This window comes from Ascaphus truei, chromosome 2 (assembly GCF_040206685.1).
Source record: "Ascaphus truei isolate aAscTru1 chromosome 2, aAscTru1.hap1, whole genome shotgun sequence".
Classification (NCBI taxonomy): Eukaryota; Metazoa; Chordata; class Amphibia; order Anura; family Ascaphidae; genus Ascaphus; species Ascaphus truei.
Genome location: NC_134484.1, coordinates 317906213 through 317931306, shown reverse-complemented (window position 1 = coordinate 317931306; position 25094 = coordinate 317906213). Strand labels below are relative to the sequence as shown.

The following is a 25094-nucleotide window of genomic DNA, read 5'->3' as shown; positions in this document are numbered from 1 at the left end:
CAGTTTAAGAAGCCAGAATTCCATGGCATAGCACCAGAAAGAGGAAAACATTTTAGTCTGGATAAATATGTACTTAAGATTCGAGTGCTGGCCATTTTAGTGATACTGTACGTATTTCTGCATGTTGACGTCATTTTGATAAAGTACGAAAGACTTAAGATGCCAATATTTTACTGGACTTGGCAGTTACATTTGAATTTCAGTTGATTGTAACATTTATCTCTGTAAGATTGAAGAACCAGTAAAAGTATTTCTGAAGTGCAGAAACAGTGTTCATGAATTTACCTTTCCCAGGAAATTACTTAAGATTTTTATTTGGCTTAATATTTTCATTAGAATGGTTTTTTTAACGCTGCAATTAGCAGATGTTTAGACGTTTCTCTTGTTTATGGTCCTAACGTTGTACAATTTTGCTTCTTACAGAGTGGACTTTACCACGATCAAAGAAACTATAGCAGCCTTAAGTATAGCAAACCTGTCTCCACCTACCATCCTCGGGTCTGTCATTCTGTTTATTTGCAATACACATCACCTAAAGGTTAATTTCGTGCCTGTGTATGGTTACCTCTGAAGTTCTGGAGAAGGGCAGCCTCCTCCAGCACTTTTTAGGGTTAAATCTAGAACAACCGTGCGGGCATGTAAGATTAAGCTATTAAATGTTAGCATATACTCAGCGTTTTTGTGTTGCCATACTAGGGCTGCAGATGTTGAAGTAGGAGGGATTTCTGCAGCCAGCTGACTATAAACAGGAAATACTGTGATTGCTTCTCCTTGAAGTGGGGCTGATTCACAGCCTGACCTTGCACAACATGTTGGTTCCTGGGGCTTTGATAATTTCAACAGAAAAAAAATAATAGCTGTAGCACACCATCCGCCTTCTTAATTAGTATGTTTATATAATGCCATATTTGCTGTGTTAATACATTTAAGGCGAAGAGTCAGGGATAGAAAACTCCCGGGTGCGTGACCGTCCGGGTGCCTAAAATTTCCCCCCTGGTGCCTGTGCTGTGTACAGTGATGTGACCTGTCAATCACAGCTGCGATGAGCTAGATCTGGCGCGTTGGGACTGGCAACGACGGTGTTTGACAGGTCAAGTCACTGTCGCGTGCTCAGTGAGCAGAGATGGGGGGATGAAGTGAATCCTCATTTTAGAGCAGGAAGCAGAGTATGTGCAAGGGTTGGGGTGGAGCTGGTCGGAGGGGGTGGAGATAGTCGGAGCCCTCCTGTACTCTGCCCGTGTGAGTGTGTGTGTGTCACAGAGCCTCCCCCCCTGCACCTACCAAAACACTGGCTTCAAAGTATTTTATATATATTTTCCACCCCTGCTAAGTACATATACTGATGCAGCGGCCGTTATTCGAACACATCACGGCGCCGATTTAGAGTTATGTGCTGTTCTCCACGCAGCATGAACGTGGCCAATCACCCCAGGCACCCGCGCTTATCGCGGATGTTTTGTTTGAATTTCATGGATTCTGTTTCTTCGTTTGCAATAAAATGGATGAATTGTAATATGTACAGTTCTGTGCTACTGTGTCAATTTCATGTTTTTAAAAGCCAGAACACTAAAATTAGTTTTTCTGCACTCGCCGCGCTCGCATCTTAGTGCGGGGAGGCTGCAATTCATCCCGCGGTTTCAAATCGGGATTCCGATGTACGTGACGCGTGAAGTGTTCGAATAACGGCCGCTGCATCAGTAACCTCTCTTGCAGTACGAGACTTTTCTCATGTGATTACATTCACTGTCTCTGTGTTTGGGAATAATGGCTATAATATAATATTAAAAAAAATAGGACTTGTTAACCTCTCGAGTGTCTCAGGTTTGCTGCACTTTACGGAGCCAGGCATTACTTGCGACATAACATTGAAGGGGACTAAACATGGAACCAAGAAATATTACATTACTTATTTCAAATATTTTGTATGTATAAATTAGTTTAGTTACCTTCCAATAATGTAATATTTTGTCGACCTGTTTGCCTGCTTTTCTTTAACATTTTGTATTTCATTGTCTTTCCCCTCTTTAGTCTTCCTCTCTTTACAGCGATCCTTTGGCAACCACCAAGAGTTACAGGGTTAGTATAGATTAGGCATGAGAAATGTGAAAGGCTTAATGGGAAAGATATATTGAGATGTAGATCTCTTTCAAGTGTATACTTTGATTGCTTAATAAGTGAAAAAAGTGATTTTTAGGGCACTTAATTGTCACGTAAATTAATTTTATATTTTTGTATTTTGAATAGCGCAGCACACACTTTGTTCACTTAATAATTGAGAGCGGCAATTAGTTTGTTTGCTTAATATTAAACCTGTGCTAATTACTCTATGTGTTAAGAGGATGGCGCATGCACAGAATTCCTTTATACGAGATTGAGCACAAAACTAATATTTTCTGATTTAATAATGTGCTTTTAAAGAGGGAATAAAAGCTGGCAGTTTTTTTATTTTTATTATTTAATTTTTTATCATAGGATTGAAGCAGGGGGGTCTCCATTAATTTCAGCTCCGGTGACCCCCTGGTTCCGGAGATATAGACCTCCGTAGGGAGTGCCGGTAGCCAGTTCAGCTCGGCTACCAGGGTTTACGTAATGGAGACTTTTCAAAGCTCCCGCTCCCTGCTGGCCAATAGGAAGCCGTGACAATATCAGGAGCGGCTTCTTATTGGCCCATGTAATGTGGGAGCTTTAAACTTGCAGGAGATCCCGGCACCCCTTTGAAGGTAAGTATCTCTGGAAGCAGGGGATCCCTGGAGCTGAGATTAATGGGGTTCAGCTCCAGAGACCCCCTGCTTCAATCCTGTATAAAAAAATGGCTTGGATTGCTCCTTTAAGACTTGTTGAAGCCCCAGCCCTAACTGGCAATACGTATTGGATTTGCAATAAAGTGAAGACGGTCACGTTACCATGTTTAATAGTTGTTTCAAAATGTAAAATATGTAACAGCTTTTCAGATATAGGCCCAAAGGCTTTACCCCACATACATGCGCGGTTTGGGCTTAGTTATTCCCTAGAAAATATGCATGAGCAGACCCCGCACACAAAATACATATACATCATTTTTTCTAATGAATTTGAAAATTGCTAAAAATTGAGTTGATTATTATTAAATAAAGGCAGGTTTTTAATGACAATTTTTTTGAACAGTCTAAGTAGAACTTTCTATATTTAGGGTCTTAGCTGAAATATAAACTTTTTTAAAGGGTAATTTCCAAGATTTTGTGGTCGATATTTTTTATTTTAATATGCACATTATTTTCACACTTTTGTCCTGACTAAGGCTATGCTTATAGTGCCGGCGACGCGGCGGTCGCTGGAAAATCAGATAGAGATTACTTTTAGCAATCGCGACCAATCCGTCGCGTCGCGCTTACTATAAGTGCACGCGACAACGGCAATGCATTTGTTTTGCCGCGCCGTCGCCGGCACTATAAGCGCAGCCTAAGGTGCAAAACGGCACTGAAACAAACAAATTCACTATATCACAATCTGGGAAGTCCCAAAAAATGTTTGTTTTTTTTTTTTAATCAAGTTTACTCCACCTCGACCATGAAAACTTAAGTTCTTTGTGAATTGTAGATGAATGGAATCTTCTAAGCGCTGTTTTGACTGTCCAGTGGCGAGACAGAGTCCATCTATCCATTACAACAGCCTGAGCCAATATCATGATGTTTGGATAGCCTTTCGCCAAACATTCCCCCAAGGAAGCACCTGTTGGCCTATTAATTAGGCGAAGGTTTTGTACAATAGAACTTTCAGATCACCATCTAGAATTGCAGCATGTTACTGACACAATATGCTGGAAACGCTTAATTTTAGATAAGTTCATGGACCCCAAGAACTTGAGCCTGAAACATATACATGAAACTATTAAACAGCTATATTGCTTTGGTATTTGTGGCCTCTTCTATTTTTGCCGCTGTTATACGTTTTCTAGGTATTTCTTCACCTTTTGTCCCATATAGCTGCAGCTTAGAAATCAGTTAGACCATTCTTTCATCTGTTATTTACCCACAGAAGTTGCCGTAACAAATGCAAACCGTGCCTTTCTTTTTTTGTAGTAGTAGTAGGAGGGGGGTTGCCCTTTTTGGGGTCCGGTGATTTTCTACAGGATACTGTATACATTTATATATTCCTAGAATAATGAAGGGAAATTGTTACAAAAGGTAGAGAAGATTGGATTTGATTGCAAATCAAATGTATGTTGCGATGTGGGACTTCACCTTTAATCAACACCTGGAAATGCTTCTCTCTTCACAGGCTTCTCCTAACTTAAGTACTAATTTAATCCGAAGTTCCAGTTCGGTTAGTATGGACAATCTGCATGGATTGTTTAGGAACTACAAAATAGAATAGGGATCCGCTGCTTTGCACATCAAATTTTTTTTAACAATCGATTTTCTAACTAGGGAACACTAATGCATTACTTAGTTTGCTACTTGCTGCTCTACTTTAAATGCAATTATAATATGCTGATATATGCCATTTAATGATATGTCTTAACACTGAACAAAGCTGTTGCATTATTTTTGCTGGTTGTGTTATAAAGAAGGCCAAAGACAAAACTGTTTGCTAGTGATATTAAAAAAGCATGGGCACACGTTGTGTGATATAAACAATTTTTATTCTAATTTTTGAGCTAAACAATATTTTGTATTTTTTTTTTAACCACCATTGTATTGTATACTGCTTTGTACAAAACACTTTCACATCCTTACCCAGAATATATCCTTTAACGTGCCTGTACAAGGTCACATTGAATTAGCACTGAGTCTAGAAGCCATGTAATCACTTTTATCGGAACTAGGGGTCTTTGATTATTGAATAGAACCCCTATAGCATATGTTCTCGGTAGGTAGCCACTCCGGCTGAGCTGGCTGGGTTTTAAAGTTTTAAGCTCCAGCGTCACACGGGCCAATAGGAAACCGCACCCGATGATGTCACGGCTTCCTATTGACTCGCAGAACATGGGAGATTTGAAACTCCGCCATTACATGAACCATGGAAGCCAAGCGGAGTAGCTGCCGGCACCCCCTACGGAGGTCTGTATCTCCGGAAGCAGGGGCTCACCGGAGCAGAAATGAATGGTGTTCAGCTCCAGAGACCCCCTGCTTCAAACCAATGGAAGAAAATGGAAAGAAAAAAGACCTGCATGAATTGCTGCTTTAAAGCACCAGTAAGTCTTATCTTGTTTGCCGTTTCCATAGAGACTTTGTCAGGAGATGGTGGCCACGTAATTTTAAGATGCAGGTTCTAATTACCTTGAAAAGTGGCGATAAACATGGAAAAAATACTTTTATTTGATATCAAACTTCACAGTTTCTTATAACTGAGCCGACATATTATATGCAGATCAACTCAGCCTAAGCCAAGAGTCAATAGATCTCCACTATGAATGTGGTTTCTCCTGCCACACAGATGTATTAGACATCTTGCTCTTTAACTTAAAAGGTATTGAGATTTGAGTAAACATGTACAACAATACGAGTAAGAAAGCAGATTCATTTCTTGCATTATACCTCAAATGGAGAATAACAGAATAGAAAAATCAGTAATGCTAGGTAGAGGTGTGAACCCCATGTGACAACTTGAATAAAGGGTTGGATCAACTTGAATCAAGCTCTCTTAAAGCTGCAGTTCAGTCTTTTTATTTATTGATTTATTTTTTTACTTCAATAGTTTCATGTGGGCAATCTCTAATTACCTAAACAACTGCATAGCTGCCGGTCAATTCGTTCTCCGTCTATTGATCGGCAAAGTTTGGCGACATCTTAAATATGGGGAATGTAAATCGTTGCTATAGGAACAAGCATGCTTGTTAAAATAGAATACAAGAAAATTTGTCTTTCAAAGTTGTTTTTTTTAAAACAGAAAATGCTAAAAGTATTTTTTCTTACTACAGAACTGATTTATTATAAAAAAAAACACACATGCAGGATATTGACTGAACTGCAGCTTTAATGAAGTTTCATGTGAGGCTAACAATCAGCAGACTGACATGCTGCTGTTTGATGCAAATGGCCAGTCTGTTTTAGCCGGAAGAAACAAATTGCAGGGTTTTTAGTTAGGATAGCAGCAACATCCCTTTCTTAGCAAAGAGACGTGGGGTGATCAGCGTCTTCGACCAAACAACCCAATCCTCCGTTCTCACGTCTTTCGAAATAGCCTGAACATTTCTAGTTAAGTATTAACAGTCTGCAGAAAGCCTGCCTCGCCAAGCAGATGTGAGACTGCAGATGTGAGACTTTTTAATCAACTTAGTCGGTAGCTGGGCCGAGGGGAGATAGAATGACTGCAGGCTACCACCTACAGCTTGTGGTGTTCAGTTTGTGATGACTAGGAATCTTAGCTTTCTATAGGAATACTGTAGCAGATGTGTTACTTTGTGAATCACCCAATTTTTTGTCTCCAATTTTTATTTAGTCATTCAAAATTAGATCACATTTGTAACAGTGTTATACTTAATGATTCGTTTAAGATATGATACCATGGGTAGATATATTTTGTTGTTGCCAAAAATAAATACTGCAGCAATCATAGTATTTGTAGGTTCATAGGTTAGAGCGGTAAGTTGTGAAGTTCTCTAGCTGTCGGGAAAAGTTTGAAAGGGATCTACATCTCTTGAAAATATGAAAGCCACTCTCTTTCAAGCATGATCTCATGATAAGCATCAAGGTTACAATGTGAAGCAATGCTTCACATAGTCAGATCAGTGAGTGCTGTTCGGTGGTTCTTCCTTTAGAGAAAAAGCATGGCGTAATAGAGCTTTACAATACAATTTTGTTTAGCTGCACTTGGCAGAACAATGATTTTTGTTCTGTAACATCAATTGGTTCTTTGTCCTGTCCATCAGTTGAATGTTTAGCACTGCTACCTAATTTCCTCCCATACACATGTACTTTTTCTTAGACATCACTGTACGGAGATGGGTTTTCTAACACCTACAAGCCCCGCACTGTAAGTCTCCTCATCTTTCTTCCTGCTGCTATTTTTGCTCTGGGATCTTGAAACTTGCTAACTTAACTACTGTCCATATGATTTTCTTTTTCTGTGGTAACTTTGTCACCAGCCCTCTGAGTACAGCTATTATTCCTCAAGAGCCAGCTCGGCACGAAGCAGCCCTGTGGTGAGAGCTCTGCATGGTTTTTGGCCTTATTATAGACTACTGAATGAATAATACAATATATATTTGTGTGTATATAGAAAATAAAAATACCACTTGTGAGCCCAATCGCATGTCTCAAGACATGTCTGCATGCCCTATTATCGCTTATTATACAATACTTTCACTGCAGCTAGGGATTCTGGGTAATGAAAACACGGTGAGTCACTCTTCTTGTCCATTAACACGTGTGTGTGTGTGTGTGTGTGTGTGTGTGTGTGTGTGTGTGTGTGTGTGTGTGTGTGTGTGTGTGTGTGTGTGTGTGTGTGTGTGTGTGTGTAAATTTACATACATATATAATATATATATATATATATATATATATATATATATATATATATATATATATGTAAAATAAAATATCAAGTGACCGTCTAGTTTGTTGCTGATGCCTTGTTAAACAGCTTTACCAGTGAGTTTGTGTGCACTGTATATATACTGCGTGTAGATTCAGTGTTGCCTGGCTTTTTCACGTTTACTCAAAGTTTGGTTTATAGTACTACTAATCACTCTTTTTACAAGGTAGCTTGTATGAATAGTTTCATGTGATGCATACAAGAATAACTACGGTAATCGGGATTAGCAAGAAATAGAATAATTTACGGTATAAGAAAAAAGTGGCTGTGACATTTTAAGATGATTTACTTTACACATTTGTATGTTATCTAGGTAGTAATACCTTAAAAATGTAGAACTTTTAAATACAGCTTTTCCCTTTAAGGAATTAAGTCATTTTCACAATCCTAACACAAGGACCTCAGCACCATATGTTGTATGCTTTATAATGTCGTTTTTATTTTATGTTCTTCCTTTAAATTGCTTTCTTCAAAAAGGGTCTGGCTTGGAATAGTTCTATTCTGTGAATTGGTTTTCTATGCATGCCTGACATTAAAGGCCTGGCTACATTAAGACTGAATGCAGCTGGTATTGTAGAGATTAGGTACACCGCATGCTTGTTCTCACTTTTACTTTGTTGGAGACTTGGTGATCACGAGGTTGCCATGATAACCAATCCAGAAATCGGTAAGGATTTATATTGCAATGCGAATGTCAGCAATGCCAGTCATACAATCGTCATCAAGAAATGGGATGGATAGGGTAGTTTAATCTCCTGTGCAAAAGCTGATAGCATACTCAAGAGGCGTAACTCATTAAACTGCAATAGTGCCAGTTGGGATACTAGTTCATGGAGACTCCAATTGACTTATATGGACATTTCCTTGCGATAACCTCCTCCCCCGATCAACACTGTTGCAACTTTAATGAATAACCCCCTAAGTTCCACTTTTAGATTAATAATGATGTACAAAGGACACAGATTTACCTCTCCACCAAGGCCACTCAATGAGAAAAAAAAGCGGGGGGGGGGGGGATTTGGTGCCGAGCACACACATTGTGAGTGAAACTTCTTTGCATTTTGGCACTGAAATTGTATTTTGTTTTTTATGATTTGGATTAAATGAAAGTCGCGTGTGTGTTATTGTAATATGTAATATATATATGTAATATATATTGTAACATTGTAATATGTAATATATATATGTAATATATATTGTAACATTGTAACATCGCCGGAAGAAGAGATCAGTGTATCTCGAAAGCTCGCACAAATAAAAGCATTTCGTTAGCCACAGAACGGTATCATCTATTTATTTTTTTATTATTGAAGCTCGGCTAACACGGTACTGATACCTCTACATATATATATATATATATATATATATATATATATATATATATATATATATATATATATATATATACATATATACATATATATAATTTTTTTAACAGAAATTTCCATAGTATTAGTTGGAATACATGATACAGTAGACTTATGATAACTAAATAAAGATACATATATTTTGGATTGTTAATTATCTAAATGGCGCTACTCTCAAAAGTCTTTCATTCAATCAAAATCATATAAATCAAAATACAATCTCAGTGACAGAACGCAAAGAAGTTTGCGTTACAACGCGTGTGCTCGGCACACACCCCCTCTTTTTTTTTGTTATCATTACAGTGACTATATTATAATAATCTATATAGAATTCATGTTATATGTTTACATACCTTGCATCTTTTGCACCTCTTCAGTTTTTATTAGAAATGGTACATTCGTAAAATTTTTGCTATTTGCACTTCTAGATTTGTACTCACTGGGAATTCCTCTAATGTCACTGTTCCTTTTGTTTGTGTGTGTATGTGAACACACACACGCCTCTGTGCTTGCGCTAGTGGTGCTGCTACCGCCTCTGCAAATGGCGTTGGCAGTGACGGCGCCTCTGCGCATGTGCTGGCGATGGCCGCTTCTACACATGCGCTGTTAGCAGTGCCCGCTTCTGAGCACGCCAGCCGCGTTTGCAGCCCCGTCTGCTCATGTGCTGGTGGCGATAGCCAATTCTGCGCATTTGCTTGCGGCGCCAGTTGCTTCTGCGCATGCGCGTGATTCAATAGCCGCTTCTGCGCATGCGCAGACAGCAGCAGCCAAATAAGTCAATCCGGTTTCACATTTTCATGTCCATGAAGGAGCGTTGTCTTATTGCAACGCCCGTGTCTGCGCATGCGCGGCCAGCACCAGCCAATTACGTCACTTACATTTCACTTTCTCGTCTCCATGAAGGAGTTTTGTCCCATGAAAATTAGTAGGTGCCACTAAAGAAGTTTCACTTCAAAAAGTATACATGTGTTCCTGCAACCGTTACCACTTCACAATTAGTTTGCTAATCTTGTGCTAAACATCACTGCACCGGTAACATGTTACTGCGTGGTAACGGAACCAATAACATCTGCTACATCTTTATCTTTTGTAACATTTCTCACCAGCCCATTTCCCCAGTCTATTGGTGTCTGCCACCTTATCCCTTGTAGGCAGTAAAGTCTGGACTCCTCCCCTTCCTATCTGGGCTTTAATTCAGTTTAAATAATCTAAACCAGAGGTTCTCAACGCCAGTCCCCAAGGAACACTATTTACAGTGCAGGCTTTAAGACTATCCTCTTATTAGCACAGGTGCCCACTCATTTTAACTGAACCTCCTGTGCTCAAGCTGGGGTATCCTTAAAACCTCCACTGTTAGTGGTCCTTGAGGACTGTAGTTGGGAACCTTTGATCTAGACCATATACAAGTACATACAACCACCACACTATTAATAAACAAATATGTAAATACAGTACCACAATGGTATATGTTTTTATCTGTATGTGGTATATATATATATATATATATATATATATATATACACACAGTATATATATATTTGTATTTCTAAAGATCTGCCGACACACGCTTTTTTTGTCCACCTTAAGTATAATGTCTGCTCTTATACCTATGGCTTGTCCTTTCTCTGATTAGATCAAATCAGTTTCATGCTAGCACTAATCATAAGTCCATAGAAATCCTATGTTGGTGTTACTAGTACCAACAAGTTAAAGTATCCTGTGGTAATGTTTATACAGTATAGACAACTGCCTCTTTATGCAATTCTTAATTATTATTATTTATTTTGTAGACTTCTGCCTTTAAACACCTTCCGGATCTGGAAGACACCTTACCTGAGTACTGTAGGCTTTGTGAGGTGTCTTACGGCAGATTACTTCTTAGTAGATATGGACAAAAATATGTTCCCTGCACACAATATTAGGCCCAATGAAAGTGCCACAAAAATGTTGTTTTCATCTGATGTGCAGTTGGGATGGGAGAAATCATTTTATTTTTTTATTTTATGACTGAAAATGAATCGACTCCACATGTATACTTCTATTCAAAGCTAACATTGTTTGTTTGTTTTTTTTGTAATGACCTCATTGCTCCGGTTTGTGTTTTCCATGTTGGTTTCGCTTGAGGACATTATTGCTGCTTAGCATTTAAGAAAAACATCTGTTCGTTTCCATTAGAACGTTTTAATTGTGTGCATTTGATCTTTGTAGTGTACAGATGATGAGGGATCCGTGTCATCGTATAGTGCCGGACGAGGGCGAAGGGATAGTGTGGTGAGCTGCGTTTGCATGCATAACACTTTTGGCTCAGTTATTGAAGGCTCTGCACACCATTCACCAGCAGAATAAAGGCTTCAAACATTATTCACGCTTGATAGTAACTCAATAGTAAAGATTGGCAACTTGTGACCTCAGAATAAAACAGTCCACTTCTTGGTTTCACATACAAGTGCCCGTATTCAATAGCGGAAGACGCTGTTGGTGTACAGTTAAACAATTTGTTGACTTTGCCTTGAATGGAAGCTAATTCATAACTGTGAATTACCATCTCACAGTGATGAACAGGGACCAAGAAAGATGCTTACCAAAAAGCCACATTTATAGTCATTGGGGGAGTGATTTTTATTAAAATGATTGCTCCTTTAAATATGAATATGATATTTTGCCTTGTAACTTTAGTTATGGACCTCTTGTGGTCCTTTATATAGTGCAGGGCCCTTTTAAGATTATTTTACCTATCATTTTGTTTAGATTACCAATCTAGAATAGCTCTCTAGTTTACATTTTTGAATCAAAATTGTCAATATATTTCATTTGACTCGGAATTTTAGAGGTGTTCCATGGCTTATAAGATGTAAAGAGTTGTCAATAAAATAGGGAGTGCTAATTTTAAAACTAATAATAAACAAATATGTAAATACAGTACCACAATGGTATATGTTTTTATCTGTATGTGGTATATATATATATATATATATATATATATGCAAATATAACTGTATGCTCATCTGCATGTCTTAGGCAGGTCTGCAACCCCGCCTTTCCCCATTATCACCCAGCATACAGCACTTCCACTGCAGCAAGGGATTCTGGGAAATGACATGCAAATGAGCACACAGTGTCACTTTTTGCCTCAATAACCATTTTTAACATGGTTCCCTATAGGCTTAAGCTTGCTGCATGGTCACAGCTTTGAGCACAGCCAGGGTTAAGGTGCATACCCTGAAAACCACCCACAGACAGCTGTTTCAACCTTGATGGGTCTCATCAGTTTGCATGTCATTTCCCAGAATCCCTTGCTGCAGTGGAAGTGCTGTATGCTGGGTGATAATGGGGAAAGGCAGGGTTGCAGACCTGCCTAAGACATGCAGATGAGCATACAGTTATATTTGCATATTTGCTTTCCTGTGGCGGGTTTTTGTCACTTTTTTTACTCACCATAACTTAACTCAGTATTATGGTTTATATATATATTTATATATATATATATATATACACAAACAGTATATATATATTTGTATTTCTAAAGATCTGCCGACACACGCTTTTTTTTGGCATGTAACCACACAGCCATCTTGATGAATGACCCACTCTCACCCGTGTTCTGTTTCTTTCTCATTAAGTCATCAGACTTTTCTGACCAGAGTGAATCTGCCGCTGATTATTTTAGTCGTTCCAACCGTAGGGGAAGCATAGTGTCTGATGTGGACGATGTCAGCATCCCCGACCTAAATAGCGTGAGTGTAACGCATGGTGTGGTGCCCAGGCAGTGACTAATATACTCCATATGTTTTGCTTCCCAAGTCAAACTGACGTGCTGAAACTTGCAGGTCTAGTTGAACGAAAATATGAATTTGTATAGTAGAAAATGTATTCCTGTTCTGAAATCAATAGAACAATGAATTGTTATATATACTGTTCATGATTTTTCAAGACGTCAGTAGTCTATCCTTTAGATCAGTGGTTTCCAACTCCAGTCCCCAAGGACCCCTAAAAGTGCAGGTTTTAATGATACCCTTGCTTGAGCACAGGTGGTTCAGTCAAAATGAGTGGGCCACTTGTGCTAATCAGAGGATAGCCTTAAAATCTGAACTGTTAGGACTGGAGCTGGGAACCTCTGCTTTAGATAACTTGTGTGTAAAGGACAACACCTGCATAACATCTGTAAAACAAACTCTCACGTTGGCCCCATAAATGGACAAAAAACAAACTGGATCAGCACTCAAAAAGTAAATCAAAGAACAATGAAGGACTAATGTTTTGCTTTTGGTCTCACCAAGTTTCTTCTTTAATGTATCAAAAAAAGCAGCAATACAGAAAAAAAGCAGCAAACACAGGGAAAGGAACAGTAGCAGACCCACACTGTCATATATGTACAATACAGCAACGTTTCAAGGCCTGGCCCCTTCTTCAGGCATTGGTGGAGCTACAACACGCACTGCATCCAAACTAAGGAATACAGAATGAAGGCAAATGGTTATTATAAGGTCTTATGAAGATATCTTATTAGAGGGCTCAGGAAATGCAGACATAGAACCAGGCATAGACTGTATTCGTTTGTTATCAGAAATGCAAGACATATTCTTATGCATCTAAATGGATATATTGGCTATGATAGAGTCCTCATAGTTGAAAGCATTCATATCATTATAATCGCTAATTTTCTTAATTCGTTTTCTGCAAAGTGGGCTTCCATTTTTGTGCCTCTCCACCAAGTGTTACCGACGTCACCAAGTTGCTATTATTTATTAACTGCTTTAGCGTAACGGGTTTATTTGTGAACTGTTTACAATACGTTTGAGACGTCTCTAGATTGCTGCATGATTTTTTAAGGTCGTACTCATTAAAGCTGCAGTTCAAGCTGCCGTTTTAAAAAAATATATATATTTTTTTCCCCATTCACTATGTGCATCAATACAATCTGCACACTGACACGTGATTAGCTAAGCTGCAGATCGATCTGTTCTCCTGTAATCAATCGCTTGCTCAGGGTTATTTAATTCAGTTCTTGCACAGCATTCTGGGCAATGTAGCCCTGGAATATGATTGACTGGGCAGTTACTAGATACAATTGGTGCACTGCTAGAGAGAGAGTAGGAAGGGGCTGTGACTTTGAAAATGCTTCCTACATTTAAACATTAAAAATGTCTTTAAAACATTATTTGTTTAAATGCTACAAGTATTTTCTCATAGTACAGAACTGATTTTTTTTTTTTTTAAACCCACATGTAGGATATTGCTTGAACTGCAGCTTTAACTTTAACAAGTATGTAATAGTACAGACACATTATATATATATACATATATATATATATATATATAATCTTTTAAAAATGATTGAAGTCTTTAATTCCTGTGGGGCTCTGGATTCTACAAGGATGGAAAGAAATGTTGAGCACAGTAACTAAGGCAGTTTGCTTTGTTTAATTAGGGTTATATGGACATTTCCTTTCTGTAAACTGCTTTCATGATCTTCCTTTGGTCTTACGTAGTGCAGTACAATACGTTTTTTTTTCTCTCGGTCACCACACAACTTTTTGGATGTCACGCATCAGAAAAAAAAGATGCAGAAAAGATATGTAAGTACAGTATACCTTTCTTCAGGGTGTATATGGTTTCTCGGTTGAACAGGGGGCAATAATGATCTTAAATGTGTATACGTTACCATCTATTGAAAACAAATACATTTGGGTCCCTATGTAATATGCAGCAAAGCTGTTTACTTATTGTTGGCAAAGTGTAAACATTTTTCTATCTGAGCGCTAACAACTTCACAGCATACTGAACAGGAACCTTAGTCCAATAAACTTTATGCCTGACCGCAAAGGACCTAGCTTTCTTTAGGGACCAATATGACTAACAACTCAAATTTTCCCCCCAAAACTTCCTCGTAGCATACTTCATGTGGATCGCAGACATGGGTCACCAGTTTTCCTACCACGGTGTATCATCTTCTCATTTCTCTCTTTTTGTTTTTGCTACTTGCAGCTGGACGAGAAGATTGACAAGCAGTATTCTGAAGGTTATTCCAGGGTGAGTTCTCCATGCAACAGCGTTCCCCCACTGCCTCCTACCATAGCATTGTGTCAGACTGCAGAAGGGCATCAGTGTGTGGAGGCTGCAAGGATTATGGTCCATATTTACTAAACAATTTTCTGCTAGAAGACCCCTTCTGGTGCTGGAAGACATATTTCAGACAATCTCATTACTTTGGTAGACGAGATGTAAATGGCAGGTTTGTCATAATGCATCTTCAGCTTCTTTTGTGCAGGTGACAATATACTTCATAGCCCTTAGCGACTTTGTAATAATTTGCAAGCATGAAGCACACATTGCCTTGCATCACAAGCTACCACTGCAGCTTTATGAAAGCTCAAGTGCCAGCTATTCTGTCCGACTACAGCTGCATGCTTGGAAAGTCCCTTAATACAGTAGTTGATCTACTGTAATAAGCAATTATAACCTGGAATTATTGCTCATTTAGACTGCTCAGGATACCCACCTCTTGCATGTCTAAAGGCATTCTAGTTTAGGAAGTGCATTGACAGCTCAGAGCTCCAGTCCTGAATTGTTGGACTTTAACACTAAATATATGGACTCCTTTATTTAGGCACTATCAAACATAGCGGTCACGGAGTATGTGATCATCAATGTATGTTACCATCATGCCATTAGTGCAAAGCTTTCTCTCCCAATATTCTCACAGTCAAAGTAAAGCTCTTTATGACTGTGCCTTTTCGATAAAGGAAAATACAGTATTCAGATGTACTGTCGGGCATTAGGGCTGGTAGGAATTAGTGGGGCGACAATCTTATTTCATTTAGAATTAACAAGGGGAAACAATTCAGTGGTTGTAAAATGCCACCAATGGTAAAGGGTAACATTTATTATAGTGCATAATAGTTTCTCTTTGCTGCGTTAACATGAAGTTCAAGTGAGCACTGCTGCTTATTAAAAGACGTATTGTTTGAATGCGATAGAAGCTTGTTCTGTGACACGAATAGTCGTGGCTACTCATAACAAAGAATGTAACCTTATCTATGGTGATTTAGGATGCACGTAGAAAGCCAGCGTGGGCTGGCTACTTTATATACAAATTGAAACAACAGGATGACATTTTATGCATTCCGCGAAAGACTTCATTACCAAAAAAAATTCCCAAAGCAAAGCTGTAGGCGTTTTAAATAGGGGGAAGACTTCATTTGAAATGTAAATAATTTATTCAAGAGTTATTCGCAGAAAACTGAAATATATTACTATTGGTACGTGATTCGTTCTCAGTGCTAGAAACCAAGATCTTGTAATGTTTGGTAAAAAGGGATGTGGATTTTGAGCTGCTGACCAGTAGAAAGTGAAATACTTAAAAATATTATATTTACAATTGCTCTCATTATTGCATTTTTTTTTTTTTTTTTTAAAGCCATCTTCTCGTAATGCAACATCAGGATTGCCGGGGACCTTTACCCCTCTAAGTGGATCATCTTCCCGGAGAGGGAGTGGGGATGCAAACAGTTTGGTGGATCCAGATGCTTCATTGAGTGAACTAAGGGTAAGATTATTCACCAAACATATGTATTTGTCTTGCTGGTTTCTGATGTATTGTGCAAAACGTATAAACAAATTGTTATTGGTCGATTTGGTGCACACATTTCCATCTAATATATTTCTGAATGCATTCTTTTAGAAGAATAGCTGGCTAAAGCTGCATACTCGTGCTTACTTTATAAGATTAAGGGCAAGATCCAGGGCAAGATCCAGGGCAACAGCATACAATTATTTAATGTTTAAAGACATGCAGAGTTTCAATATATCACCTCTAATAGGAACCTTTTTGTTTTCTTTTTGTTTGCTTTTAAATTCCTTAAAAGAACCCATAAAAATATACTGACCAGGCACTCAAAAAATACATAGACCGTTAAAAAGGAGTACAACAAAACAAAACCATATGATCAATAGGTGCACCAAACAAAGGGCAATGGTTCATACTTGCCACAAATCCAAATAAATCCAGCACAGAGTAAGTTGGGTTACCTGATGAAGGTCCGTGTCTGGATGGAAACATCGGATTGTGCAAACAAACTCATTCTTGTATTTTTTTTTTTTTTTTTACAATGCCGACTTGCTCTGTGCTTAATTCATTTGAAAGAAACCAAACATTGAGTCTTTGCCCTCTGCAATTTATGTAGATTGTTATTCTTTTACTACAATTAAGTACTCTTATTTTGAGGAATGGATCTGAAGGTTGTCTGTTTCTTAATGTTTTGTAAAAGGAGACATTCAGTAAGTCCTGTTAATAGAGGAATTCTGTATTATTAACTATAGCCAATACGTATTTCTATTAATAGAGGAATTGTATCTTAAGTGTACTGTAGGCAATACATATTTTTACACTGATCATTATTATCAAAATTATGATTGTTTATTTATTTACATGTGTCTTATTTTGATGAAAGAGAAGGGGATAGAAACTTGGCAGAAGTATGAGATAGTTTGTTATAAAGATGTAGATTTTGTCCCCTCATTTATTTGTAGAATATAGAAAACTTTCTATCTCTGAACTTTGTGTTTGAGCTGCAATTTTTCAAATTCCACCTTAAACTTGGAAACGATTTTATTTTAAGACCTGACCTATGGTAATTAAATTGCAATCTCTTGATTTATATATTAACTCTCCTTTAATGATTTTCTGATGCAGTATCAGAAAATTTCCTCACAGTATTCAGGGAATATGTTTCCTGTGCAAGGAGAAGTAAAGGTTTGGGTAGTGCGGATAGCAGAGTGTTAACTGACTGAGCGCATAATGAATAGTGTGTGTGTGTGTGTGTGTGTGTGTGTGTGTGTGTGTGTGTGTGTGTGTGTGTGTGTGTGTGTGTGTGTGTGTGTGTGTGTATATATATATATATATTTTTATTATTTATAATATATATATATATAGATTTATATATATATAGATTCTTTGTCAGTGTAGTGAGTGCTTTAGCTCACTATTAGTGATTTTCTAGTTGTAGAAGAGCTTACACTCTAGTATACTCAGTCAGTCAAGTCTCTCCTATAAATTGCTAGGAGAGAATCACAAGATGTTTTACCTGAAATGTCATACAAATATCCCTTTACTGGGAGGAATAGTGATTTTCTGATAGTCAGGATGCCCTCTCTAATTTATACCGATGACCAAATCACCGCTTAGATCTGCAATTCTGTTTTTAAAATGTTGCATTTCATGGAAAATGTTTACTCCTGTTCCATTTCAACAACAGAAATGTGTTGCGAAGTAAGGATTAGGTTAACGTTGAATTTCTTGGTTTAAACATATGAATGTTCCATAATATTTGCACAAAGGTTTTGATCACAAACAAGTAATTGAAAATGTTGCAATAACTTGACATCAGAGATGGAAGCAACTCCAGGCCTCCGCTTCTCTTTCCTTTACCTTCTTCTCTTTCCTGCATTTCCTTCTCTTTTCTCTATCTCCTTCTCGGTCCTCTGCCTCCTTCCCTTTCCTTTAGCTCCTTCTCGTTCGTCTTCTCCTTCCCATATGTCTGTTTCCTTCTCTTTCCTCTATCTCCTTCCCTTTCCTCTATCTCCTTCCCTTTCCTCTATCTCCTTCTCTTTCCTCTATCTCCTCTTTCCTATATCTCCTCTTTCCTCTATCTCCTCTTTCCTCTATCTCCTTCCCTTTCCTCTATCTCCTTCCCTTTCCCCTATCTCCTTCCCTTTCCTCTATCTTCTTCTCTTTCCTCTATCTCCTTCCCTTTCCTCTATCTCCTTCTCTTTCCTCTATCTCCTTCTCTTTCCTCTATCTCCTTCTCTGTCCTCTATCTCCTTCTCTTTCCTCTATCTCCTTCCCTTTCCTCTATCTCCTTCTCTTTCCTCTATCTCCTTCTCTTTCCTCTATCTCCTTCTCTGTCCTCTATCTCCTTCCCTTTCCCCTATCTCCTTCCCTTTCCTCTATCTTCTTCTCTTTCCTCTATCTCCTTCCCTTTCCTCTATCTCCTTCTCTTTCCTCTATCTCCTTCTCTTTCCTCTATCTCATTCTCTTTCTTCTATCTCCTTCCCTTTCCTCTATCTCCTTCTCTTTCCTCTATCTCCTTCTCTTTCCTCTATCTCCTTCCCTTTCCTCTATCTCCTTCTCTTTCCTCTATCTCCTCTTTCCTCTATCTCCTCTTTCCTCTATGTCCTCTTTCTTCTATCTCCTTCCCTTTCCTCTATCTCCTTCTCTTTCCTCTATCTCCTCTTTCTTCTATCTCCTTCCCTTTCCTCTATCTCCTTCTCTTTCCTCTATTTCCTCTTTCCTCTATCTCCTCTTTCCTCTATGTCCTCTTTCTTCTATCTCCTTCCCTTTCCTCTATCTCCTTCTCTTTCCTCTATCTCCTCTTTCTTCTATCTCCTTCCCTTTCCTCTATCTCCTTCTCTTTCCTCTATCTCCTCTTTCCTCTATCTCCTTCTCTTTCCTCTATGTCCTCTTTCTTCTATCTCCTTCCCTTTCCTCTATTTCCTTCCATTTGACCATCTAAATGAATTTATTTCTAACAGAAAACAGATCATATTCTGAAAAGAATAACTCTTAGCATTTACACATGTACTGTAGCAGGTGTTATTACTCCCGTCATCGCGACATGCAACATTGGGAGATTTGTATTTGAATGGAGCCAGTGGTAATGCATTCTTGTGCGATAACGGGGGTAATACTGCCTACTACATCTGTATATTTTGACATAATTATTTAATACACCTTTGAAACTTGTTCCCTTTGACCCTTCATTCAAGCACAGGGCCTCACTCCTCTTTTTTTGTTTGTTTTTTTAAATGTGTATACTTTTTCTTTCTGCCACTATTCAATTCCCTCAAAACATTAATAGTGTGGGGAAAATAAACAAGGCAGATCTGGAGAGCGTGTTCTCTGAGCAGAAGGTTTGGGAAAGCTGAAGTATATGACCATACTTATTGTACCTAATGTAAAGTACAGCATGACCTTATTTAATACGTTAATTATTTGGCGTTTATTGTAATCTTATTACTTATTACATTTTATTCATTATCATTTTCTTACAGGATTAAGAAGAAATGTGTTTTTTTTTCCTTTTTCTTCCCCCCCCCCCCCCCCCCATGCCCGAGTGTTTTCAAATGCCCTGTTCACATTTCTTGAGCTGTAAATATAAAAATGTCCTTACAGTTTAAAACAGTGGTTCATTGCCTATGTCCTGCAGGATATCTATGATCTTAAGGACCAGATTCAAGATGTAGAAGGGAGATACATGCAGGGACTAAAAGAACTGAAGGTATCAGGGCCCCAAGTCCCTTTACTTCCCATTCCCAAGCATGCTTTCTGGACGGCTAAGACAGAGCGAGGCATTAGACCAGCTCTCTAACAGACTGCTCGGAGCTTGACTAACTGCGTATGAAATGAAAGTGACCTTGAAGCATGCGCTAAGCTTGTAACCTATCACCAATATGTGTTTCTGTATGAAGTTCGGAGGTAAAGCTCTCACAAATGTGTTTTTTTTATTTATTTTTAAATTAGAAAAGTAGGTGAGCAACAAAAAGCAAGGAAACCTATTAAAGTGTCTCTACATTGCTAAAACTTATTTTGTGAAACTGATTCCTGAAGGCTCTTGCTGTATAGTTTGTGTCTTTGAAGTTGTGTGTGCAATGCCTGGAGATTTTTAGCTTCTCAGAGGAAGTCAATTAAAGCAGATATACTGTATAGTCGAGTGATTTTCAAACTTTTTTGTAGGCAACAGGTCCTTATATGGCATATTACATATAAGAAAAGACAAAACAGGCCCAATGCACAGTACTATGTACTGTATTTACATTCTTTCTTCATAAATATGGGTCATTTATTTCAATACTTTGGCCACAATCATTTAAGCCTACAATCACGCCACGGTAAGCCCATTTAAGTAGATAGAACAAACAGCACCAATATTATACTGTTTTAAGTATCTCTTCCACTGCATAAAGAGACGAGCGGAAACAAAAATGCTGCAGCCAACAGCATGGGGTGTGTGATATACATGCGGTGCCTAAAATGTTACATTTGTAAAAGCACTATATGTGCTATGTGCAGTTAAAAACCAGAAGTGCCCTAATAATTATAATGAAAAACAAATCTAAAAAAACCAGTGCAAAAAAAAAATATATATATATTTATATATATATATATATATATATATTTCCCATGCTTGTAGCAGCAGCAGCAAATGCGTCTCCTCTTTTGCTGTGGGGGATGGGATCTCTTAATAAGCTATTCATTCACGTGTGTGTTCCAGGACACACTGACCAAGTGGGATAGGCGAGCTTAAACTACTTATATAAACTGTTTCTATTCTATTTACAACTATGTTGCTTTAATTACACCGTAAATATTCCCCTTTAATTTTTTTCAAATGTTGTTTTCGAAATCTTTGTGATTTAACCTGATTTATTGTTGATTTAACTATGATTTCCGTCATTTAATTATATATTATTTAAGATTTAACATGCACAAAATCACAGGCAACTCTGATCTCAAAACAAAAGAAATTTCCTTAAAGCTGCAGTTCAGTCAATATCCTGCATGTGTGGTTTTTTTTTTTAATAAATCAGTTCTGTAGTAAGAAAAAATACTTTTAACATTTTCTGTTTTTAAAAAAACAACTTTGAAAGACCAATTTTCTTGTATTCTATTTTAACAACCATTTGCTAAGGCACTGCCCCTTCATGTCCTGTCACAAGCCCTGGCACACCCCTTTGTCAGCGCTGCCTTCCCTCTAGCACATGTCAGTGCAGGAGTGCTCATGAATATTCATGAGCTTCCACTGAGAGACAGAAGCAGAAGAAAAACAGATCCCTTCACTAATTATGTCACCAAATTTCGCCGATCAATACATGGAGAACGAATTGACTGGCAGCTATACAGTTCTTTAGGTAATTAGAGATTGCACACATGAGACTATTAAAGTAAAAAAAATTAATTTAAAAAAAAAAAGAGAAAAAAAAAGACTGAACTGCAGCTTTAAGCCACACCCCCCTCTAAGTTTAAAGCCCTAAAGAAAGTTTTTCAAGGCAATGGAAAAAGTTAACTTCTGAAGGGAATTTATGGGGTTACAGGGACTAAATTATTTGTATTGGTTTTTTTATCAGAGGGGCTTTTGTGAGCGCCTAGGCAATCATTTGGCATATAACATTATTACTTTCTCCCTTTAGGTATATACTGTAAATTATTGTGTTCAGAGATCAAACATGCCACCTTTTGTTTAAGAATCACTGCCCCCGTTAAATTAGAAGACAACTAAGTTTCTTGTGTGTGCTGCAATTCTAACACTGCGTTGTCTTTCCACCTGATATTATCCATACCTAATCTCTGATTTAACTTAAAGAACACGCCTTCATCTTTTTACATGCTGAAGTGGTCTAAAGAAACGTAACAAGCATGGAACAACGTACTCTGAATGAGTTACTGTGAGATCGATTGGCTTTTTGCCTAACCGAAAGTGGGCCAGGACCATTCAGGAGAAATGTTTGCCCATGTGTTTTACTGTGACAACCATGGTTAGTCACAAACACATTGATCAAATGAAACATAACGCTCTGGATTATAAAAGCAAATTACTTTGTTTCCAGATTTCAGTTGTGGCGGCAAATAATTGCACTTGAGAAATGATAGTTGTATATTGTTTTTTTTTGCAAAATTTTGCCGTTTCATTCCTAGCTTTTCCACGCATTCTTTCAGCTATAAAACGTTGGCTACTACAAATAAAATCTGTACGCTAGAATGCTAATAGTTAGATAATGCCTAGTAGATTAGTTTCAGGTTGTGATACCTTTTAGCGGACCAACATGAGAGTTCGTTATAGATGAATTTATAGTGTACAGAGCTTTCAAAACCTTATAGGTTTCTTCAAGTGCACTGTCTGTAACCTCTCCACTTTAATTCATCTTATACTATATTAGTGAAAGCACTGTATGTTTGCCTGCCTGGATGTCCGGTGTCCCTAGGGGAAATCTCATTGGTCCCTTGGGTCGCCCGCCCCCGCACACCTCTCATTGGCCTGAGGCGGAGTGACGGCCCACACACACACACACACACAACACAGCAGCTCTATACACACACACACACACACACACACACACACACACACACACACACACACACACACACACACACAACACAGCAGCTCTATACACACACACACACACACACAACACAGCAGCTCTATACACACACACACACACACACACAACACAGCAGCTCTATACACACACACACACACACACAACACAGCAGCTCTATACACACACACACACACACAACACAGCAGCTCTATACACACACACACACACACAACACAGCAGCTCTATACACACACACACACACAACACAGCAGCTCTATACACACACACACACACACAACACAGCAGCTCTATACACACACACACACACACACACACAACACAGCAGCTCTATACACACACACACACACACACACACACACAACACAGCAGCTCTATACACACACACACACACAACACAGCAGCTCTATACACACACACACACAACACAGCAGCTCTATACACACACACACACACACAACACAGCAGCTCTATACACACACACACACAACACAGCAGCTCTATACACACACACACACACACAACACAGCAGCTCTATACACACACACACAACACAGCAGCTCTATACACACACACACACACACAACACAGCAGCTCTATACACACACACACACACAACACAGCAGCTCTATACACACACACAACACAGCAGCTCTATACACACACACACACCCTCTGTCCGCCCCCCTCCCCCCCCCTCACGTGCGCCATCCTGCACTGGCTCCGGACGGGAAGCGCGGCCCTCCTACCCCAGCCGCTCCCTTACCTCCCCGGCGCTACCACCCGCTCAGGTAAGTCACTGTGCGTCCCGCCTCAGCCTCAGGCCCACTGCGCGTCCCGCCTCAGCCTCAGGCCCACTGCGCGTCCCGCCTCAGCCTCAGGCCCACTGCGCGTCCCGCCTCAGCCTCAGGCCCACTGCGCGTCCCGCCTCAGCCTCAGGCCCACACAGGGCGCTTCCTACCGCCGCTCAGCCAGACGCCACATCGAGCGGGCGCCGGGGGGGGGGGAGCGTGAGTCTTAGGCCCACACAGGGCGCTTCCTGCAGCCGCCTGCACGCCTCACTCAGCAGGACGGCACATCGGGGGACCAAGCGGCCGCCGGGGGGGGGGAGCGCGAGTCACAGGGAACGGGGGGGGGGGGGGGAGTCACGGGGAACGGGGGGGGGGGAAATGCCCATACATAAATTATGACAATACATATGCCCACCGCTCTCCACCCCCCCCCACTCCCCTTTCCCCCCCCCACTCCCCTTCCCCCCCCCCCGCTCCCCTTTCTCCCCCCGCTCCCCTTTCTCCCCCCCCCCGCTCCCCTTTCTCCCCCCCCCCGCTCCCCTTTCTTCCCCCCCCCGCTCCCCTTTCTCCCCCCCCGCTCCCCTTTCTCCCCCCCCGCTCCCCTTTCTCCCCCCCCGCTCCCCTTTCTCCCCCCCGCTCCCCTTTCTCCCCCCCCGCTCCCCTTTCTCCCCCCCCCGCTCCCCTTTCTCCCCCCCCCCCGCTCCCCTTTCTCCCCCCCCGCTCCCCTTTCTCCCCCCCGCTCCCCTTTCTCCCCCCCGCTCCCCTTTCTCCCCCCCCGCTCCCCTTTCTCCCCCCCCGCTCCCCTTTCTCCCCCCCCGCTCCCCTTTCTCCCCCCCCGCTCCCCTTTCTCCCCCCCCGCTCCCCTTTCTCCCCCCCCCCCGCTCCCCTTTCTCCCCCCCCCGCTCCCCTTTCTCCCCCCCCCCGCTCCCCTTTCTCCCCCCCCCCCCGAAACCTTTACAACAAATACTCACCTATTGTTCCACGAGTTATAAATAATACTACCTATTACGCATTTACATCCCGGGCAACGCCGGGTCTCTCAGCTAGTCTTCTATATGAAGAACTCTAATGCATCCGAACCTGCAACTAATTTACTGTCCATTTCTGCTGGACCAATAGGGCTACTATAACTTTGAACTATAACTGTCACTAGTAAAAAGAAGTATTTATTTTAAGCATCCCAGAGTTGCCTATCACAATATGTAGGCAACACACCTTCCCTCGCCTAGTGAATGGAAGACTCAAAATCAACAAGTGCCTTTCGCCCCCCCACTTTCCCCCCCCCCAAAAAAAGTGACATCTATGTGAT

At 39.9% G+C, this 25094-nt stretch overlaps 1 protein-coding gene across 22 annotated transcripts in view; it reads left to right on the top strand.

The window, feature by feature from the left end:
• The window catches only part of LRRFIP2 (LRR binding FLII interacting protein 2), a 501877-nt gene that overhangs the window by 454029 nt on the left and 22754 nt on the right, over window positions 1–25094 (top strand). For 5 of the 22 annotated variants that reach the window (XM_075586521.1, XM_075586532.1, XM_075586523.1 and 2 more), the window contains 10 exons: window positions 424–498; window positions 2029–2076; window positions 4258–4302; window positions 6907–6954; window positions 7067–7123; window positions 11091–11153; window positions 12503–12616; window positions 14868–14912; window positions 16300–16428; window positions 20087–20158. In XM_075586521.1, coding sequence (XP_075442636.1) covers window positions 424–498; window positions 2029–2076; window positions 4258–4302; window positions 6907–6954; window positions 7067–7123; window positions 11091–11153; window positions 12503–12616; window positions 14868–14912; window positions 16300–16428; window positions 20087–20158 — 696 coding nt within the window. The remainder of the gene's footprint in view (window positions 1–423; window positions 499–2028; window positions 2077–4257; window positions 4303–6906; window positions 6955–7066; window positions 7124–11090; window positions 11154–12502; window positions 12617–14867; window positions 14913–16299; window positions 16429–20086; window positions 20159–25094) is intronic. The other 17 variants (XM_075586541.1, XM_075586539.1, XM_075586534.1 and 14 more) reach the window with 12 other exon arrangements.